At 46.8% G+C, this 20,017-nt stretch overlaps 2 protein-coding genes across 2 annotated transcripts in view; one reads left to right on the top strand and one right to left on the bottom strand.

Moving 5' to 3' along the window:
• LOC125536955 (alpha/beta-Hydrolases superfamily protein) overlaps positions 1 to 2,974 on the bottom strand; it is a 48,881-nt gene extending 45,907 nt beyond the window's left edge. The window contains exons 1-2 of the mRNA XM_048700249.2: positions 2,575 to 2,974; positions 365 to 441 (exon numbers count right to left, since the gene is read on the bottom strand). Coding sequence (XP_048556206.1) covers positions 365 to 441; positions 2,575 to 2,820 — 323 coding nt within the window. The 5' untranslated portion in view covers positions 2,821 to 2,974. The remainder of the gene's footprint in view (positions 1 to 364; positions 442 to 2,574) is intronic.
• Positions 2,975 to 3,169: 195 nt separating this feature from the next.
• On the top strand, positions 3,170 to 14,700 carry LOC147984853 (uncharacterized). Its single transcript, XM_087539811.1, has 3 exons — positions 3,170 to 3,442; positions 5,425 to 5,642; positions 14,582 to 14,700. The coding sequence occupies exons 1-3, from the start codon at positions 3,294 to 3,296 to the stop codon at positions 14,698 to 14,700; spliced, it is 486 nt and encodes a 161-aa protein (XP_087395937.1). The 5' UTR covers positions 3,170 to 3,293.
• Positions 14,701 to 20,017: the final 5,317 nt, after the last annotated feature.

The following is a 20,017-nucleotide window of genomic DNA, read 5'->3' as shown; positions in this document are numbered from 1 at the left end:
AAGTGGATCTACAAAGGGGAGGGTGGCACCGAGCTCCTCTCCCCTCCTTCTCCAGCGAGACAAACCAGCGGAGGAGAAAGGGAGAAGAGGCGATGGGGGAGCGGAGGTGGAAGACCGGAATAGAGGACTTGAGGAGAGAGAAAGAAAAGAAGAGAATGAAAGCGTCATGGAGTTGTTTACATATTTACCACCTGTACATGTACTATATATATTAGCCCTTGGCCCCAATGGAATACAAGTTGCTATTTCCCTAACAATGGTATCCTTTGGAGGAAAACAATGCTATGATCAAATATTTAATGGAACTATATAGCTAATAAGAGTGGCTGACTCTGCGTGAGACTTAAAAAGAAAAGCAACTTACTCAGTTGCTAAGAGCCCATCTGCCAAACCACCAATGAAAATCACCTGACGGGTAAAATCACGAGTCCTGAACGCAACCTGAAAAAGGGATGTCAAGTTATCACACAAACGCTGCAACAATAACAATAAACATAAAACAATTCATGAAGAGAATTTGTAGATGGAATCATGCAAACCACAATATGATGAGGGGTATCGAGAAATCAAAATAATATTAACAATTCATGAAGAGAATTTGTCGATGGAATAATGCAAACCATAATGTGATGAGGGGTATCGAGAAATCAAAATAATATTCTTTTTTTCTAAATCCCAGATAATATAACAAAAAATAAATAATGGACATGTGTATATGCTAAAAAGATAAAGGCTTCTAAGAGATTTCAGGTAGACACTGCCAGATGTAAAAAGTTCTTGTGCTTGAAAAAATCTACTATGTCATATGTTTACGACCAATCCTTTGTACACTATCATACCTCTTTTGTACAGGATAACTATCAGTTATGTTCTCAGAAAAAATACAGAGCATTGTACTCAAATGATAATCTGACCATTAAATATTTTTAACAACAACAAAGCCTTTAGTCCCAAATAAATTGGGGTAGGCTAAAGCTGAAACCCATAAGACATAAGCTGGAGAAAACAAGAAAAGGACATGCATAAAGGGTCTACATTGTATATTGAGTAGGCTTTCTTCCACAAGAAATGGCAGACACTAATGGACAAATCAACAAAAGGCATGACCATGCAATATCAGCAAAGGAATTAGGGCATCTCCAGCGTGGACCCCTACTCCGGCCTCAAATGTCCGGACAGGATTATCCAGACACTTTGAAGCCTCCGACACGGACCGTCAAGACGTCTTAAATCCCCCAGCCCGGCCCAAATCAAAGGGCTACCACGTCGGATCTAACAGTCAGAACCCATCGATTATGATCGCGGATCGCCGCCCCGCTCCCCAACAGGATTTCCCGCCGTCGCGTCGCCTTCCCAAAGCGATTTCCCTCCCGCACCCTCCACTTCCAGACATGGTTTCACTCCCCTTAAAACTGGATGTCGCTCCCCTCCCCTCGCCGCCCAGTCTCTTTGAAAGCCGCCATGGCGCCCCGCAACCATCACAATGTCAATCTCTTCATGTGCCCATCATGCCGAAGCCAATGGAGTGTGAGCCTACACAAAGGCGTGTGCCGCCCATCACGGCACCCGTGGCGCTCGCCGCCCATCATTTAGCCTACGCTGAGTATGAGAAGTGCAAAGTTCGTGATGCTCTCGATCGGGCGGAGCGGCACGAGACGGTCACTTAGGGAGAACTGCCACAACACCCACTTATATGCCGCGGAGGAGCCTGTCGCCACTCCCACGCCAGTCACCGCTCCAGCCGCCTCCAGTGATGCCCTCTCCGATGTGTCCGAGGAGGTAGCTTCCATGGCTTTGGACGTGATGATGATTGATTAGTCATAGTTTATTTTACTATCTATTTGTATCGCAAATATGATGTTGAACATCTAATTATATTGAAGATGTTGCATTTTGAGGAAAATTTGGGTGCTAGCGTTAGATGGTTGGCACCCGCCGGACTTGATTTTTACCAATTACACCAGAGCGTTTCCAAGGGTGAATCCACTTTGTAGTCATCGGAAGGTTTATAACTCTAGTTCTAGTGTTTGTTGTTGCTTGTTCAGAGGATAAAACAGGTTCTAAGATGTTGTTCCTGAGTCCCGGGATGACACCATCTGTTCGATGTTTTTGCCCTGCCCTTAGTCAGGAATAAAAAAGAACATGATGGCTAAGTCGGGACCACCAAAAGCAACCGAAAGCAAAATCACTCACCCATGTGGGTCGTGAAAGATTATACAAGCTTCCTTTTTCCTACAGGAATCAAAGAACCACACGCATCAACGTAGAATCCCACAAGCTAAAAAGCAGGACGCTGCAAATCCAAACAGGAGATCCCGCATCTCGAACACTAGGGGGAATCTCGAGTTCCAAATGCCACGCAGGTAAGAGGTACCATTCTAGAAGCATCCAGAACATCCGATCCAAAGAATTCCCACGCCAAAGGAATTGCGAAGCACTTAAGAGCATGCAGCTGATGAGCGGAACTGAATCCAACACCCCTGGGAAAAAGAAAAGAAAAACTCGAAACCGTCCATAGATCATCACTGCGAGCTACGACGAGAGGCTTGACGCACGAGAGAAATAGGCCCGTACCTGAGCGGACTTGGGCCCGTACTTGAACAGCGTGCCCTGGAGCTGCTTCCTGCGAGCGCATACGCCTGTGGTGGCTACAGGGGCAACGACGCCACCCTTGCCGCTCACGGCAGCAGGGGTGTCGGGAAGGGAGACGGGGGCGGAGGTGACGCCGCCGGCGGGAGGCATGGCTGAAGAAGGGGGATTACCGGATGCTGTGCGCACGATTCCGGAGAACCAGGAAGAGGTGGAAGCCGGCGAGGTCATAGCGGCCGCCGGTGAGGTCACGGCGAGGGCATCACGGGGACGGGAGGTGCAGCGAACTTGACGACTTGGGATCGGGGAGCAAGGGCATCTCCGAGGCGGGCACCATTCCGAACCTATCTGTCCGGGATATCTCGAGTGGGCACGATCTGAACCAGGGGCATCTGCACCCACTTGCCAAAAAATGCATTTTAAGTACGTTTTAAAATCTTAAAAAAAACAAAAGAAAATTTCATGCATACATATTCATAAATGTGTGTGCGCGATGACTCTATTTAAATATCGCCTTATCTTTAGTGTGGTAAGGTGGAGCACTGTAATGGCGAGCGACACACGCGACTCGCGCGGCGGCGCACACGCCTCGCGCGGTGGCGTGGACGGCGCTCGAGGCGGCGCTGGTGGAGCACACGGCGGTGCGACCCGCGCGGGGGGCTCGCGAGGTGCGGGTTCCGCAGGAGATTCGCGCGGCGCAGGCGATGCGCAGTGGCGGGTCTGGTTCGCATCGGATCTCGTGTCGACGAGGCGGATCTCGCTGGATGACGGCGTACTCTGGCTTCGACGTGAGGTGCTACGCATCGTCCTTCTTGACGATCGCGGGGAGACGGTGGATGTGCGGTTCCTCCGGGAGGGTGAGTCCTTCGACATCGGTGATATCATCGCGTTTCCCTGCCATTTTGCTCGTGTTCGTGACAGGATTCCGGCGCCAATCGCGGTGGTTGCCGGTGCGAGCTCGTCGGCGGAGGCACCCACAAGTCAAAAGGGAGCGGGCGCTCGCGGTGGGGGCCGCCCCATCCGCCTGACAGGAGGGCCGGGGATTTTGGGGTGTGGCCCGGGCCACCATTACCCCGATGTTCGACACGTGGGGCGGGGGGGATCGGACCGCCATGGATCTCTTGACCCTAGGGTTTCCCTGTGCACCACACATATAAAACAGAGCCCCACCCCCTCCTCCCAAATTCTGGATCTCGACGAGAGCCTCTCACACTTCTGGGGCGCGCCGTCGCCCCCTCGATCTAGGGTTCCTCGTTCTTTCTCTTGGTGGGAGGGCAAAATCCGGGGCGACCCTCGTTCCTTTGCTCAAGTTGTTAGTTCTCCACCACTTTCACCCACCCCTGCTCCGATCTGTGAGGAGAACACCATGAGAGAAGAGGGCTTCGGTGCGGGGCGACATGGTCGGGGGGCTGGTCGTTTCGATCGGGGCCGGGGTCGCGGCCGCGGCTTCGACCACAACGTCTGGAAGCGCAAGACGGATTCGGGAGGATCCTCGACTCAGAAGGCTTCTGGATCTAGTGATGCTGGATCCAGGAAGTGGGATGAGGCTGCTGGAGACAAACACGCTGCTCCGCCTCGGCAGGGGAGGTGGGGAGATGATGATGGGAACACGAGCGAGCCGCGCGCGGTGGAGAAGAATCCCGCATCACCTCACGCGCGTGGGCCTCCTGAGCATACTGGTAACATCGCTCCCTTCCCCCACCCATGTCAGATCTGTAATCTGACTGGGCACCCCACTGCTAGATGCCTGCAAGCGATATGCGAGCGGTGCAAGAAGAAAGGACATCTATCTGTTTTTTGCACTGAGTTCTTGCCTTGGGAATTTTCTCCTGCTATGTGTGCTTTTCAAAGCAAAGGGCAAGGTTTCTTCTACATTCCTGATTTTAGTATCGATAGGCAGCCTAGAGAGAGGATTTACAATATTGTAGTCACTATCACCGAGGGGTCTCCACTGACTAAGGATATAGAGCATGAGCTTAGTGTGTATGTGGGGCAGGGATGGCGTTGCTCTGCTAAATTTTTCGCTCCTCAGATGTTTGTGATGCGTATGCCTAATCCCAGAGAAGTTGATCGCGCTCTGTTTGTTGAACATATTAAGTTGAAGCAGTGTGGAGTTTCGATCAAGTTTTCCCCTTGGTCCGAAGATATTGATTCAGAAGGGCTCCTGGAAGTTGCTTGAGTGAGAATTGGGAAGATCCCCCCTAACAAACGCTGTGATAAAACTGTGGCTTATGTGGGCGGGCTTGTGGGCATAACCCTAGAAGTGGATATGCCCACTATGAATCGCCCATCTTCAGTTAGGGCCAAAATTGGGTGCAGATCTGTGAAGCAGCTCCCTACCACAGCTGAAGGGGTCTTGGGGGGCCGTTTTTACAAATTCACATATGAAGTTGAGGAAATCCTGGTGATAAATCCTGTACATGAGGAGACTGTTCGTGTGGATGCTAAAGATGCTCCCACCAAAACTGATCAGACTCCTAAACGTAAATGAGATGATCAGGGATTGGAGGGAGAACAATCTAACCCTAAGAATGGGGAGAAAAGAGAGTCATCTGCTCATTGGGGCAAGACCTGTCGTCTGTCACCACAAGAGCAAGAACCGTCCATGTCTTCTGACAGTGATGTTGATTCTTCTCTCCTAATTGAGACTATGGCTAAAGAGCATGAACTTGCGGTGAATAAGACAGATTAGGAGGCCTCCAATTGGATGGTAACTCTAAACCATGCTGGGGGCTGCGCTCTGGTGGAAAAATCTGTTAACCAGGGAGTGAAGGTAAATGCACCATCTATAGCTCGTCGATCTTTGTCTTACGCCGATGTGGTTTCTAACTCTACTCGGATTGTGGAAGTGGAAGGTGACGTTGACTCAAGCCTGAAGGACAATAGTGACTACGTGGTACAACTTCCACCTTCTGAATGCAGTGATGAGATTATCCTCACCCCTCCTCTTGCTCCTGAAGCAGTTATTAAATTCAGCAAGCGCAATGTGCAGAGGATGCAGGAGAATATTGAGACAAAAGCCATTCGTCTTGCTCAGAAACGAGACCTGGGAGGTAATAATCACACTTCTTGCAGTAACTCTTTTGATACTCTTTCCAACACTGAATTGCTTAGTAGAGTTGCTTGCATGGGAGTGGATATACCTGATAATGATTTCTCTTGCATTAATATTCTTAGAGAGCTAGAGAGGGTGAGAGAGAACCTGGATGAGAAAAATAGGATGGATGAGAATAAGGAAAATAATGCTGATAATGGGGATGATATTCTAGTTACTAATGGGTTGGGGAAAACTGTCCCTGTTAATCTTACCTGGCTTGACCAGGAAGATATCTTGCATGAGCAGGTCTCACCTGATAAGAAAACTAGGAGACTTAGGAAAAAATCTGCTGTTAAGCTACCTAGACCTGTGACTAGGAGCCAGAAAAAACACAGCTCTAATGAAGAACTTGTCTGTAGCCCTGCAAAGCCTCCTGGCAGGGCTACTCGATCCCAATTCCACAAAAAGCGTTCCAAATGAGAGGTCTCATTTGGAATTGTAGAGGGGCAGGCAAGAAAGGAATGGCCACCTGCCTCTCAGACTTGATTAGTGACCATTCCCTGGATTTTATCGGGCTGCAGGAAACTATGAAGAAAAAAATTACTCCTAAATGCATTAGGAGGATTGATCCCTTTGGTCTGTTCCATTGGGAATGGATTCCATCTATGGGAAAATCTGGGGGCATCCTGGGTGGTGTGAGACATGATACTTTTGATATCGTCTCCTGTAGCAAAGGCAAATATATTCTGCAAATGGTTATACGTGACAAGAAGAGGAAAGTTGCCTGGGGCCTGTTGGTAGTTTACGGGTCTGCTCATGAGGAGTACAAAGAGGAGTTCCTAGTTGAGCTTGCTACCATGTGTAGTAATATGAATGTCCCCTACATTGTAGGCGGTGACTTTAATATCCTATGCAGCTGTGATGAGAAAAATAAGAAAATGAGTAATAGTAGATCCACTGATCTCTTTAACTCTATTATCAATGCCCTGGCCCTTAGAGAGATTCACACTAGCGGGGGGAAGTATACCTGTACAAACAACCAAGCCCATCCCACTCTAGAAAGACTCGACCGGATTTTGATGTCCGAGGACTGGGAAAGTCTATTTCCTTTGGTATCTGTTAGAAAATTGGTCCGGGAACTTTCAGATCACAACCCCCTGCTGCTGTCCAGTGGGGAGGGAGGGCGTGAAGCTCCTAAACCTCGTGAGTTTCGTTTCAATCTTGCCTGGATCAAAGATGAAAAATTCATGCCCACTGTTGCTAAGATTTGGGCAAGGAAAGTTTTCTCATTTGATCCTATTGACATCTTGAACATTAAACTGAAAAGATTCAAAACTTACTTCAAAGGTTGGGGTTCGGATAAATATGGTCACGATAAGAAAAGGAAGGAAGAACTTAGGATGGAACTGGCCATGCTAGAAGAACTAGAAGAAAATGGCCCCCTGTCCCCTGAGCTATATGGCATTAAGGTGGATGTTGGCATTGAGCTGCATGAGCTGTTGGTGAATGAGGAGATCTTTTGGATCCAACAATCTCATGAGCGCTGGTTCCTAAAAGGGGACCTGAACAATGATTACTATCATAAAATCGCCAATGGGCGGAAAAGAAAAAACACAATTCATTCCTTGAAGGCTGGGGGATTGAAATTGAAGGTACGGATAAGCTAATTGCTCATGCTACAGAATTTTACAAAAAACTATTTGGGCCTGAGCCGGGTAATTTGTTCCACCTATGACCCGGCACTTAGGCTGATGAGGAAAAACTTAGTGCTGACGATAATGCAGATTTATGTAGTGAGTTCACTGAGACAGAAGTTAGGGAAGCATTATTTTCTATGGCACACAATAGAGCCCCTGGTCTCGATAACATCCCTGTGGAATTCTATCAGGTGTGTTGGGACATAGTTAAAGAAGATATCATGAGGCTTTTTGAGCATTTCCATAAAGGGACACTTGATGTCCAACGCCTCAACTATGGAGTGATAACTTGTAACATCCCAGATGTAATTTACCTAATATGTACTCCAACTCTTGCCGTTTTCGACGCTAAGTTATTTTATTTCCTCGGGTTCGGGTTTTTGTCTCCGTGTGTTGTTGCCGTTGTCATGCATCTCATATCATGTCATCATGTGCATTGCATTTGCATACGTGTTCGTCTCATGCATCCGAGCATTTTCCCCGTTGTCCGTTTTGCATTCCGGCGCTCCTATCTCCTCCGGTGGTCATTTCTACCTCTTTTCGTCTGTGGGAGTTAAACATTTCCGGATTGGACCGAGATTTGCCATGCAGCCTTGGGTTACTACCGGTAGACCGCCTGTCAAGTTTCGTACCATTTGGACTTCGTTTGATACTCCAACGGTTAACCGAGGGACCGAGAAGGCCTCGTGTGTGTTGCAGCCCAACACCCTTCCAATTTGGCCCAAAACCCACCAAAACCCTCTCCATCATCTAGAGTGTTCGATCACGATCGCGTGGCCGAAAACCGCACCTCATTTGGACTCTCCTAGCTCCCTCTATGCCTATATATAGTTCTTCCCCGAAATTCCCGGGCAAACCCTAGCCCCCTCCCTCTCCTCGCGTGCCGGACAAAAATCCAGCCGCCGGACACGTCCGCTTCCTCCGTCGCCGCCAACCGGGAGCCGACACGTGGCAACCGGCGCCCGCCGCCGTCGTGGCCCGCGGAAGCCCGCGGCCGGCCCTCTCCACTGCGCCACCGGGCCGCGCCCCACGCCGATCCTCTCCGCCCGCACGCCGCCCTTCTTCCCCCACGCCGGCGCCGAACCCCGTCGCCACCGCGCCGAACCTCACCGGCCGGAGCAGCTCCGCCGCGGCTGAGCCATCCCGCCTCCGTCCTCCTCGTCGTCCTCGCCGGCGACCGAGCTCCGGCGACCGCACCGGCCTGCACCACGCCGGCCCTCTCCGGCGAGCCCCTCGCCCCGGATCTGGCTTACCTTCCTCCGGTGACCTCGAACTCCGGCAGCTACAGTAACTCCGGCGGCCTTGGTTTCCGTGCGATCTGGATCTGAGATCTAGACTCGGTTGACTCTCCCTGAAACCCTAGTTATTTTGCGTTTTTCGTCATGCCGTAACTTTGCATCCGTAACTCTGTTTTGCGCGTGTAGCATATCAAAATGTTCGTCTATGAGAGTACATCATTTCACCTCATTGCATCATTTTCATTTGAGCTCATCTCGATGCCCGAAATTCTGTTGGAAGAGAGCTATTTGAGATAATTGTCAGTTCTGCTGCACCAAATAGCTAATTGTCATTTTTTGCCATGATTATTGTGTGCATGATATGCTCCTGAGTTCTACATGAGTTTTGTTATATGCCATGCCATCTTTACAGAGGTGCTTACCATGTTTTTTTGTGATATGTGTGGTGACTAGCACAAGCTTGCAAAGTAGTGCATTCGTTAATGCTGATTTTAGGGACTTAGAATTTCACTAAGTCCTTGATCTGTTTTTATCAATATGCCATATGTTCATGTTGTTTCCTAGTGATCCGTGCATCTTTTGAGGATGATCAGTAAGGGTGATTTGTTAATATTGTGGTGCTCTATCCATACATGTCTTTGTTTGCATTTATGGAGCAACCTAGCTTGAGTCAATCGAGCTCTACTTTTGCTATTTCGTGAATCCTGGCAGATTGTTGACTCGTTAGCGATTTTGCCAAGGATGTTGTTGTTGATCCGTGCATGCTATGTTGTTGTTCTTGCCATGGCTAGCTTATATGATATGTATTCTTGATGGTTGTATGCTTAGATTGTCATGCCTTGCTCTGTAGTGAGTGCATCGAGCTCGTAAACATGCCTACTCGTTAAAAGATTTGCATGCTCTAGTTTTTCTCTAAGTCTGTAACCTGATTATGTTTTTGCCATGTTCACCTGCTTGCAATTGTATTTTTTGATCCCTTTTGGCTCAAGGTCACTAAGGGACTTTTGGTAAGTGCTTTGAGTAGCTTCATTTCATGCCTTGTTTTGCCATGTTAAGTTCATGTAGAATATAGTTTTCATGCTCCAAAGTGTGCTACCTGATGTGAAATTCCAGACTTGTGTTAATTTCACTAAGTCTGAAACCTGTTTATCATTTGCACTTTTGCCATGCTTGTTTGAACCTATTAATGGATGAATTGGCCGTAGCTCAGTGTTCACCTTTTGTCAAGCATCATGAGTGGATCCCTGCCATGTATTTTGTTGTCATGTTTGAGTGTTGTAGCATAATTATCTTGATGCATTTAGATGGCTACTTGCTGTTTATCGCAGACCGTTGCCATATTTGTTTTGCTTGCCATTTCCAAACCGTGCATCCGATTCCGGTGATCTTTATATCGATTTCAACCGAAATCACCTCACCTTTTCAGTGTCACTCTTGGATTTCCAAGTTGAGGCCAGGTTCAATCATTCCTTGTCAAATCTTGCATATGCATCACATATCGCATCCCGCATAGCATACCATGTTTGCATCATGTTTGTTTGAGCTTTGCACGTGGTTGATTGTGTTCCTTTTGCTTTTTGTCTTGTTTGGGTAGAGTCAGGAGACGAGTTCGCTAACGAGGAGCCCATTGAGTTTGCTTACGAGGATCAAGTCAACTCTGACAACCTTGCAGGCAAGATGATCATACCCTCGAAATCACTTCTATCTTTACTTGCTAGATGCTCGCTCTTTTGCTATGCCTATGCTAAGATACCTACCACTTGCTTATCATGCCTCCCAAATTGCCATGTCAAACCTCTAACCCACCATGTCCTAGCAAACCATTGATTGGCTATGTTACCGTTTTGCTCAGCCCCTCTTATAGCGTTGCTAGTTGCAGGTGAAGTTTGGAGATCGTTCCTTGTTGGAACATTGTTTATTGTTGGGATATCACTATATTATATTGTTATCTTAATGCATCTATATACATGGTAAAGGGTGGAAGGCTCGGCCTTTTGCCTAGTGATTTGTTCCACTCTTGCCGCCTTAGTTTCCGTCATATCGGTGTTATGTTCCTGGATTTTGCGTTCTTACGCGGTTGGGTGATAATGGGAACCCCTTGACAGTTCGCCTTGAATAAAACTCCTCCAGCAATGCCCAACCTTGGTTTTACCATTTTCCACCTAGCCTCTTTTTTTCCCTTGGGTTTCCGGAGCCCAGGGGTCATCTTTATTTAAACCCCCCTGGGCCAGTGCTCCTCTGAGTGTTGGTCCAACTGAGCTGCCTGCGGGGCCACCTCGGGGAAACTTGAGGTTTGGTTTTACTCGTAGCTAGTCTCATCTGAGTGTGCCGTGAGAACGAGATGTGTGCAGCTCCTATCGGGATTTGTCGGCACATTCAGGCGGTGTTGCTGGACTTGTTTTACCATTGTCGAAGTTGTCTTGTAGAACCGGGATACCGAGTCTGATCGGAATGTCTCGGGAGAAGGTTTATCCTTCGTTGACCGTGATAGTTTGTGATGGGCTAAGTTGGGACTCCCCTGCAGGGATTTGAACTTTCGAAAACCGTGCCCGCGGTTATGGGCAGATGGGAATTTGTTAATGTCCGGTTGTAGATAATATGAACCTTAAATTAATTAAAACGGATCAATTGCGTGTGTAACCGTGATGGTCTCTTCTCGGCGGAGTCCGGGAAGTGAACACGGTGTTGGAGTAATGTTTGCCGTAAGTTGTTCTATAGTTTCTCGTTCGGCTTCGCATTCTCTTCTCGCTATCTTTTGCGATCAGGTTAGCCACCATATATGCTAGTCGCTTGCTGCAGCTCCACATATTACCTTGCCTTACCTTTAAGCTTAAATAGTCTTGATCACGAGGGTGCGAGATTGCTGAGTCCCCGTGACTCACAGATTACTTCCAAACCAGATGCAGGGACCGATGATTCCGTTCCAGATGATGCGCTTGAGCTCAAGTGGGAGTTCGACGAAGACTCACGCCGTTACTATGTGTCTTTCCCTGATGATCAGTAGTGGTGCCCACTGGGGGCGATCGGGACCGTGTCGCATGCTGGGGTTGATCTTTTATTTTGGTACCGTAGTCGGACCATGAGTGTATTGGATGATTGTAATGCTATTTATGTACTTTGTGTGACGTGGCGAGTATAAGCCAACTATGTACCTTTCCCCTTATTATCTATTTACATGGGTTGTTGTGAAGATTACCTTACTTGCGACATTGCTTTCAATGCGGTTATGCCTCTAAGTCGTGCTTCGACACGTAGGAGATATAGCCGCATCGAGGGCGTTACATAACCCTTTTGCCCAAAACTGCTGATGCTGATAAAATTCAGCAATTTAGGCCTATATGTCTCCTGAGATGCCCGTATAAGTTGATTACCAAAGTTCTGGATCGTCGTGTTGAGAGGTATGCTGACAAGTTAATTAGCTCAACCGAAAATGCTTTGTTAAAGGGAGGAGCATTATGGATGGCGTGCTCTCCCTACATGAGATTTTGAACTATACTCATGTGAAAAAAAGGGTTGGGGTCGTCCTGAAGCTTGATTTTGAAAAAGCCTATGATAAGGTAAACTGGGATTTTCTCCTAGAATGCCACAAGCTTTGAGGTTTCAATGACACCTGGTGTGGGTGGATTAAACAAATCTTGCTTAATGGGACAGTGAGTATAAAGCTGAATAATGAGGTTGGCCCATATTTTCAGAGTGCCAAAGGGGTTCGACAAGGGGACCCCCACTCCCCTTTCCTGTTTAATTTGGCTGCTGACTGCCTTGCGAAAATGATCACTAATGCTCAAAAAAATAAAATGCTGGTAGGTCTGGCGCATGATCTCATCCCAAATGGAGTTGCGGTGCTCCAGTACGCGGATGATACTATTATCTGCTTGGATCATGATGTGGATAAGACAGTGAACCTGAAGTTACTGCTTTACACTTTTGAGCTTATGTCTGGGCTTAAAGTCAATTACCAAAAAACCCGCAAATTTACCAATTATGAGTTGGGCGCTTTAACCATTCAGCCATGGATGCTTAACAGGGATCATCGTACATCGTAAATAACCAATTTTCATATAGAAAGACATATCATAGAAAAATGAAATCGAAAATATTCCGAGATGGCAAATATTCGGAGATGACTATGAAAACACCTCTCTGGATCCTCGAATTGAAAGAGAGATTGAGAGGGATCAAGAATCCTAATTCTCGCTATTTGGAATGGATCCAATTCTATTGAGTCTGACTCATAGTGATCATTTCTCTTTAGCAAAGAATGACCTTGGTTATCAAAGGATTGAACAACCGGGATCCATTTACTTATGATACCTAGTTGGCATTGATAACAAGGATCTAATGAATTATGAGTTTAATAGATCCTCTTTAGCAGAAAGACGTATATTCCTTGCTCATTATCAGACAATCACTTATTCCCAAACCTCGTGTGGGACTAATCGTTTTCATTTACCATCTCATGGAAAACCCTTTTCGTTCCGCTTAGCCCTATCGGGTATTTTAGTGATAGGTTCTGTAGGAACTGGACGATCCTATTTGGTCAAATACCTAACGAAAAATTACGATTTTCCTTTCATTAAGGTACGAGGGCTTCTTATTCCACAAGAACGAAAGCACCTTTTCATTCTTTCATATACTAGGGGTTTTTACTTGGAGAGTGAGATCTTTACCGTGGGTGGGAATGACAACACTGTTAAATACTACGCTGAGTTGTTTAACTGTGACGTGGGCAGTTTTACTTTTAAATATCTTGGTATGCCCGTTAGCTATACTTCCCTTAGAGACTCAGACTGGGATTTCATTGTGGCTAAATACCTCAAGAGGTTTGAGGCTTGGATCGGCAATGCTGCCTCCATGGGGGGAAGACTTACCCTATTGGATTCGGTTGTGACACAAATCTCACTGTACCATATGTCTATGTGGTTAATGAGCAAAACCTTCATTGAAAAACTTGACAAGCACAGAAGAAAATTCTTTTGGCAAGGGTGTAACAAGAAGAAACGATATCAGCTTGTCAGGTGGGGCAAAATCTGTAGATCGAGAGAGAAAGGCGGCCTGGGAGTTAAAGATCTTCGGAAACAAAACATTAGTTTGATGGTCAAGTGGTGGTGGAAGCTAGAGACCCAAAATGGGCTTTGGCAAGACATTGTGCGTGCCCGATATTTGAAAAACAAAACTGTGGCTACGGTTGAACCCAGATTCACTGATTCGCCGTGCTGGAAAGCTCTCCTTAAAGTCAAAAGTTTTTACATGGCTAGTAGGATAATTAATGTGGGATCTGGGAACCTCACTAGGGTATGGAAAGACCCCATTAATGGGTCAAGCCCTTTCCAGGAGAGATATCCTTTGCTTTTGGATATTTGCACTAACCAAGATTGCACTGTTGCTGAGTTCAAAAATGTGGAAATCAATACCTTCTTCAGGAGAAGGCTCACTCCTGACCTCCAGAAGCAATGGGAGGAAATGAGAAACAGCATTAACAAATTGCAACTTAGTCCCGAGGGGGATCGGGTGTATTGGGGGCTCAATGGGAATGGTAGATTCTCTACCAAATCCATGTATAAATGGTTGGAAAACCCTCTTAGTGGTTGTCACTACAGATGGATTTGGATGGCCAAAATTCCTCTAAAAATGAAAATCTTTATGTGGCAGTTGTCCCAAGATGCTGTTCTTACCAGGCAAGTTATGAAAAAAAGGAGATGGCCTGGGAACCCTAGGTGCTCGTTTTGCAATGAGGTTGAGTCCTCCAACCATCTATTTTTCGCCTGCCCGGTTGCTAGAGTAATTTGGAGATGTGTTGGAATGGCCCTGGGAACTGACTTGTGCCCGAACAATTACTGGCAATATTTCTCTTGGTGCAACACTTTCCTCCCTGCTGGAGGAAGGTATTATACTATGGGTCTCGCTGCTGTTTGTTGGGTGATCTGGCTTGCTCGAAACCGAGCAAACGTTTGAGAAAAAATAGATTAAAACTCCTTTTGAGATTGTTTTCTCCATGGTTTCCTTTTTGTTGTACTGGGCAGGTTTGCAAAAGGAAGAGGGGCGCAAGGAGCTACGAAGCAGGGCGGAGATGGTCAGGGCGAGCACAGTGCGGCTGATGAAGATGTGCGAAGCGGTGAGGAGGCCAATCGAGGGAGAATGATTGCAAGCATGGCTCTCGAGATCTTGCTTTTGTTGGGCCAAGTTCTGGCTTTTCGTACTTTTGCCTCTGTGCGTTGGTGCCTGGTTGTAATAGACTTCTTAGTGTTGGATGAACTATGGTGCTGTCAGGTTTTCGCCCCATGGCGTTCGTTACGATGACGAGCGAACGCAGTGGGTTTCCTGGCAGTGCTCGAACTCGTTGTACCTCTTTCCCTTTCCTCCTGCTATTCTCGGTACTTTGTATTTCTGTTCATTTGCAATGGAAAGGGGTCATGCCCGGTTCGAAAAAAAATGTGTGTGCGCGACGCAAAGTTAACCACAATAAACTCATCAAATGTCCAGAGACAAGTCCGAATGTATCTACCCTATTTGGCTTGCAGGCATAGCCATCCAACTCATCAAATAACCGCCTCCATTTAAAATTGATCGTTTAAAAAAATGCAGTTCATGCTAATTGAACAATATTTGTTAATTTTTTTATATATCACACATAAAAAGGACAAAACTTAACAATTTTTCAACAAACAACGAAATTTAAACTAAAAAAACTAGGTGAGGCACCGGACATGACCTTGTAGGCACGGACTTCGAGGCCGCCGACACCTCTGTCACCATCCGCACACCCACATCGTCGTTGTTGTTGTCCGAGGCATTATCGACATCCTTCAAGTGGTGGAAGGCCTCCCAGGTGTCACGGCAACCCTGATCGACCTCCGTTGTGAGCTCGCGTCACAGCCGCTCGGCTGCCTCTACCTGACCCAAGCACTCGGCCACCTCTGCCTTGGGGCGACGGTCGAAGGCGGGGTCCGGCTTGCGCTGCCTATCGTCACCTTTGAGTCGAGCCAACCGCTCAGACTCCTCCCACTTTGAGGAGTTGGTCGGCAGCGACGGCTGGTCATGCCTGTAAGCCAAATAGGGTAGTGTAGAACTTTCGCAGAAGTATCCCAATGAGTAATAGTCCCAACGAAGAGTGGAGGAGAGTATTTATAAGTAAGACTTCTGTTACACACAAGGCATCACAGTTCTTATGTGAAGTAATTGCGGGTGCTTCTACAGATATGGTTACTGTCCCGAATCACGAATAAACCAATTTGACAAATATAAAGAGAATTGTAGTAACAACCAAGAGAGCTAGTAAATGTAAATGGCATGAATAAAATATACGGTTGTATTTCCTGCAATGAAGAGATTAGGTGCGGGGAGATTTCGGCTCATGGTAAAGAGTTTATAAAATGTGCCAGTGCGAGGGTAATACTAGTTACCTTGTATTGCACTCATAGCATTTGATATAAGAGTTATGTAGGCGGTTCTCTCTAACATAATTAAACTCCTTCTCTAGGGATTATATTTCATTCTCTGATCCTGCTTCTCTGTTGCCACAAAGTGGTCGTTTCCATAATTAAGGTCCTTAAACCAAAGCCAAGCATTCAGTTCAATGGATCACCATTATATCAAATTGTCTTCGGTCCTCCTAGATATCTCTACCTGTCGTGTCAGAGGTCACATATTTCAGTCACATGCATTGACATTTTGAGATCAGATATTGCTTATAAATAGGAGAAATAAAGTGTTAGTTGTTGTTTTTTGCTTTTCAGAAAATCCATATAAAATAGAGTCCACACGGAGAAAAAACTTTGGATTGTTTTTTCTGGACCAGAAGGCACCCTCGAAGGTTAGGAAGAAGACCTGAGGAGTCACAAGGGAGCGACAAGCTCATGCAGGGGCGCCCCTAGGCTTGTGGGCCCCTCGTGGCACCTCTTGACCTGATTCCACCTCTATAAATTCCCAAATATTCCTATTATACCATAGAGCCACCCGAAACACTTTTTTGAAGGAAATATGCCCTAGAGGCAATAATAAAGTTGTTATTTATATTTCCTTATATCATGATAAATGTTTATTATTCATGCTAGAATTGTATTAACCGGAAACTTAGTACATGTATGAACACATAGACAAAACAGAGTGTCCCTAGTATGTCTCTACTTAACTAGCTCGTTAATCAAAGATGGTTAAGTTTCCTGACCATAGACATGTGTTGTCATTTGATGAACGGGATCACATCATTAGAGAATGATGTGATGGACAAGACCCATCCGTTAGCTTAGCATAATGATCGTTAAGTTTTATTGCTATTGCTTTCTTCATGACTTATACATATTCCTCTGACTATGGGATTATGCAGCTCCCGAATACCGAAGAAACACCTTGTGTGCGATCAAATGTCACAACGTAACTGGGTGATATAAAGATGCTCTACAGGTATCTCCGAAGATGTTTGTTGGGTTGGCATAGATCGAGATTAGGATTTGTCACTCCGAGTATCGGAGAGGTATCTCTGGGCCCTCTCGGTAATGCACATCACTATAAGCCTTGCAAGCAATGTGACTAATGAGTTAGTTGCGGGATGATGCATTATGGAACGAGTAAAGAGACTTGCCTGTAACGAGATTGAACTAGGTATGATGATACCGGCAATCAAATCTCGGGCAAGTAACATACCAATGACAAAGGGAATAACGTATGTTGTTATTGTGGTTTGACCGATAAATATCTTCGTAGAATATGTAGGAACCAATATGAGCATCCAGGTTCCGTTGTTGGTTATTGACCGGAGATGTGTCTCGGTCATGTCTACATAGTTCTCGAACCCGTAGGCTCCGCACGCTTAACGTTCGATGACGATCTGAAACAATGTGGAATAGTTTTGCAACTCACGCCACCTGGAACAGCACAGCGTAATGGTGTGTCTGAACATCGTAACCATACTTTATTAGATATGGTGCAATCTATGATGTCTCTTACCGATTTACCACTATCGTTTTGCGGTTATGCTTTAGAGACGGCTGCATTCACGTTAAATAGGGCACCATCTAAATCTGTTGAGACAACACCATATGAACTATGGTTTGGCAAGAAACCTAAGTTGTTGTTTCTTGAAGTTTGGGGCTGCGATGCTTATGTTAAAAAGCATCAACCTGATAAGCTCGAACCCAAATCAGAGAAGTGCACCATCATAGGATACCTAAAAGAAACTGTTGGGTACACCTTCTATCACAGATCCGAAGGCAAGATATTCGTTGCTAAGGACGGATCCTTTCTAGAGAAGGAGTTTCTCTCAAAAGAAGTGAGTGGGAGGAAAGTAGAACTTGATGAGGTAATTGTACCTTCTCATGAATTGGAAAATAGTTCATCACAGAAATCAGTTCCACTGATGCATACACCAATTAGTGAGGAAGTTAATGATGATGATCATGAAACTTCAGATCAAGTTACTACCGAACCTCATAGGTCAACCAGAGTACGTTCCGCACCAGAGTGGTATGGTAATCCTGTTTCTGGAAGTCATGTTACTAGACCATGATGAACCTACGAACTATGAGGAAGCAATGATGAGCCCAGATTCCGCGAAATGACTTGAGGCCATGAAATCTGAGATGAGATCCATGTATGAGAATAAATTATGGACTTTGGTTGACTTGCCTGATGATCGACAAGCCATGGAGAATAAATGGATCTTCAATAAGAAGACTGACGCTGATGGTAATGTTACTGTCTACAAAGTTCGACTTGTTGCGAAAGGTTTTCGACAAGTTCAAGGAGTTGACTACGATGAGACCTTCTCACCCGTAGCGATGCTTAAGTCTGTCCGAATCATGTTGGCAATTGCCGCATTTTATGGTTTTGAAATTTGGCAAATGGATGTCAAAACTGCATTCCTTAATGGATTTCTTAAAGAAGAGTTGTATATGATGCAACCAGAAGGTTTTGTCGATCCTAAATGTGCTAACAAAGTGTGCAAGCTCCAGTGATCCATTTATGGACTGGTGCAAGCCTCTCGGAGTTGGAATATACGATTTGATAGTGTGATCAAAGCATATGGTTTTATACAGACTTTTGGAGAAGCCTATATTTACAAGAAAGTGAGTGGGAGCTCTGTAGCATTTCTAATATTATATGTGGATGACATATTGTTGATTGGAAATGATACAGAATTTCTGGATAGCATAAAAGGATACTTGAATAAGAATTTTTCAATGAAAGACATCGGTGAAGCTGCTTATATATTAGGCATCAATATCTATAGAGATAGATCAAGACACTTAATTGGGCTTTTACAAAGCACATACCTTGATAAAGATTTGAAGAAGTTCAAAATGGATCAGTCAAAGAAAGGGTTCTTGCCTGTGTTACAAGGTGTGAAGTTGAGTCAGACTCAATGCCCGACCATTGCAGAAGATAGAGCGGAAATGAAAGTCATTCCCTATGCCTCAGCCATAGGTTATATCATGTATGCAATGCTGTGTACTAGACCTGATGTGTGCCTTGCTATAAATTTAGCAAGGAGGTACCAAAGTAATCTAGGAGTGGATCACTGGACAGCGGTTAAGAACATCCTGAAATACCTGAAAAAGACTAAGAGCATCTCCAGCCGCGCCCCCAACAGACCCTCCCCAGGCGTTTTTGTCGCGCCGGTGCCGAAAAAACAGCCCAGTCGCGCCCCCGGAAGCCCTTTTTTCGCTGGCTCGGGCCGAAACTGGTGCCGGCGGACCCAGGCCGAACCTGGCTTCCTGGGGGGGGGCGCCTGGGGCACCGGCACAAGCGAAAAGAGCGCGTGGGTCCGCCCTGTCGGCGAGGTGAGCGCCTCTTCCCGCGTTTTCCCCACTTCCCTCCCGCTCCTTCCTCCCGCCAATCTCCCTCCCGCTCGCCTCCCTCCCAGCCGGCTGCCATGCCACCGAAGAAGTACGTCGCCCCTCGCGCGGCGGCAACCGCGACCGCCTCCTTCACCCAGCCGAAGGAGAGGAAGCCGAGGGCGCCGCCGGTCAAGCCACCGGGCATGTGAAATGCCGAGTGGAGGGCGGAAGTTCAGTGGCGGGAGGCTGTCACCACCGACCGTCGGAGAGCGGCGCCAGCATCGAGGATCAGGTATGCCACGCCGGCCTCCCGCCTCTCTTCGCCGTGTACGCGCGCCAACTGTTTGTTCCTCCGCGTAGTTGCTGCGCATGTTCGCCCTGTACCGACAGAGCAATAGTGACGCCGAATTCAAGTACCTCCACGTCTACAAGCGCATTGACAAGTGCGAGAAGTGGGCGGAAGTCCGGCGCACCCTCGACAAGGCCAAGGAGACCTACAAGCCGGACGCGCCGACTCCTGGCGCATCGGAAGGGCGGCCGGACGGCAACAAAGTTGCCAAGAAGGGGAAACACACCGACGCGGCCACCGCTCGAGTGCAGGAGTCCATCGAGCACTGCCTCGCCGACGCATAGGCCCAGGCCGTCCTTCGTGAAGAGAAGACCGAGGCGCGATGGTCGGCATTG

This window comes from Triticum urartu, chromosome 2A, assembly GCF_056163025.1.
Source record: "Triticum urartu cultivar PI428250 chromosome 2A, HENAU_Tu73, whole genome shotgun sequence".
NCBI lineage: Eukaryota > Viridiplantae > Streptophyta > Magnoliopsida > Poales > Poaceae > Triticum > Triticum urartu.
The sequence above is the reverse complement of the archived record's forward strand: the minus strand, read 5'-3'. Positions and strand labels throughout refer to the sequence as shown.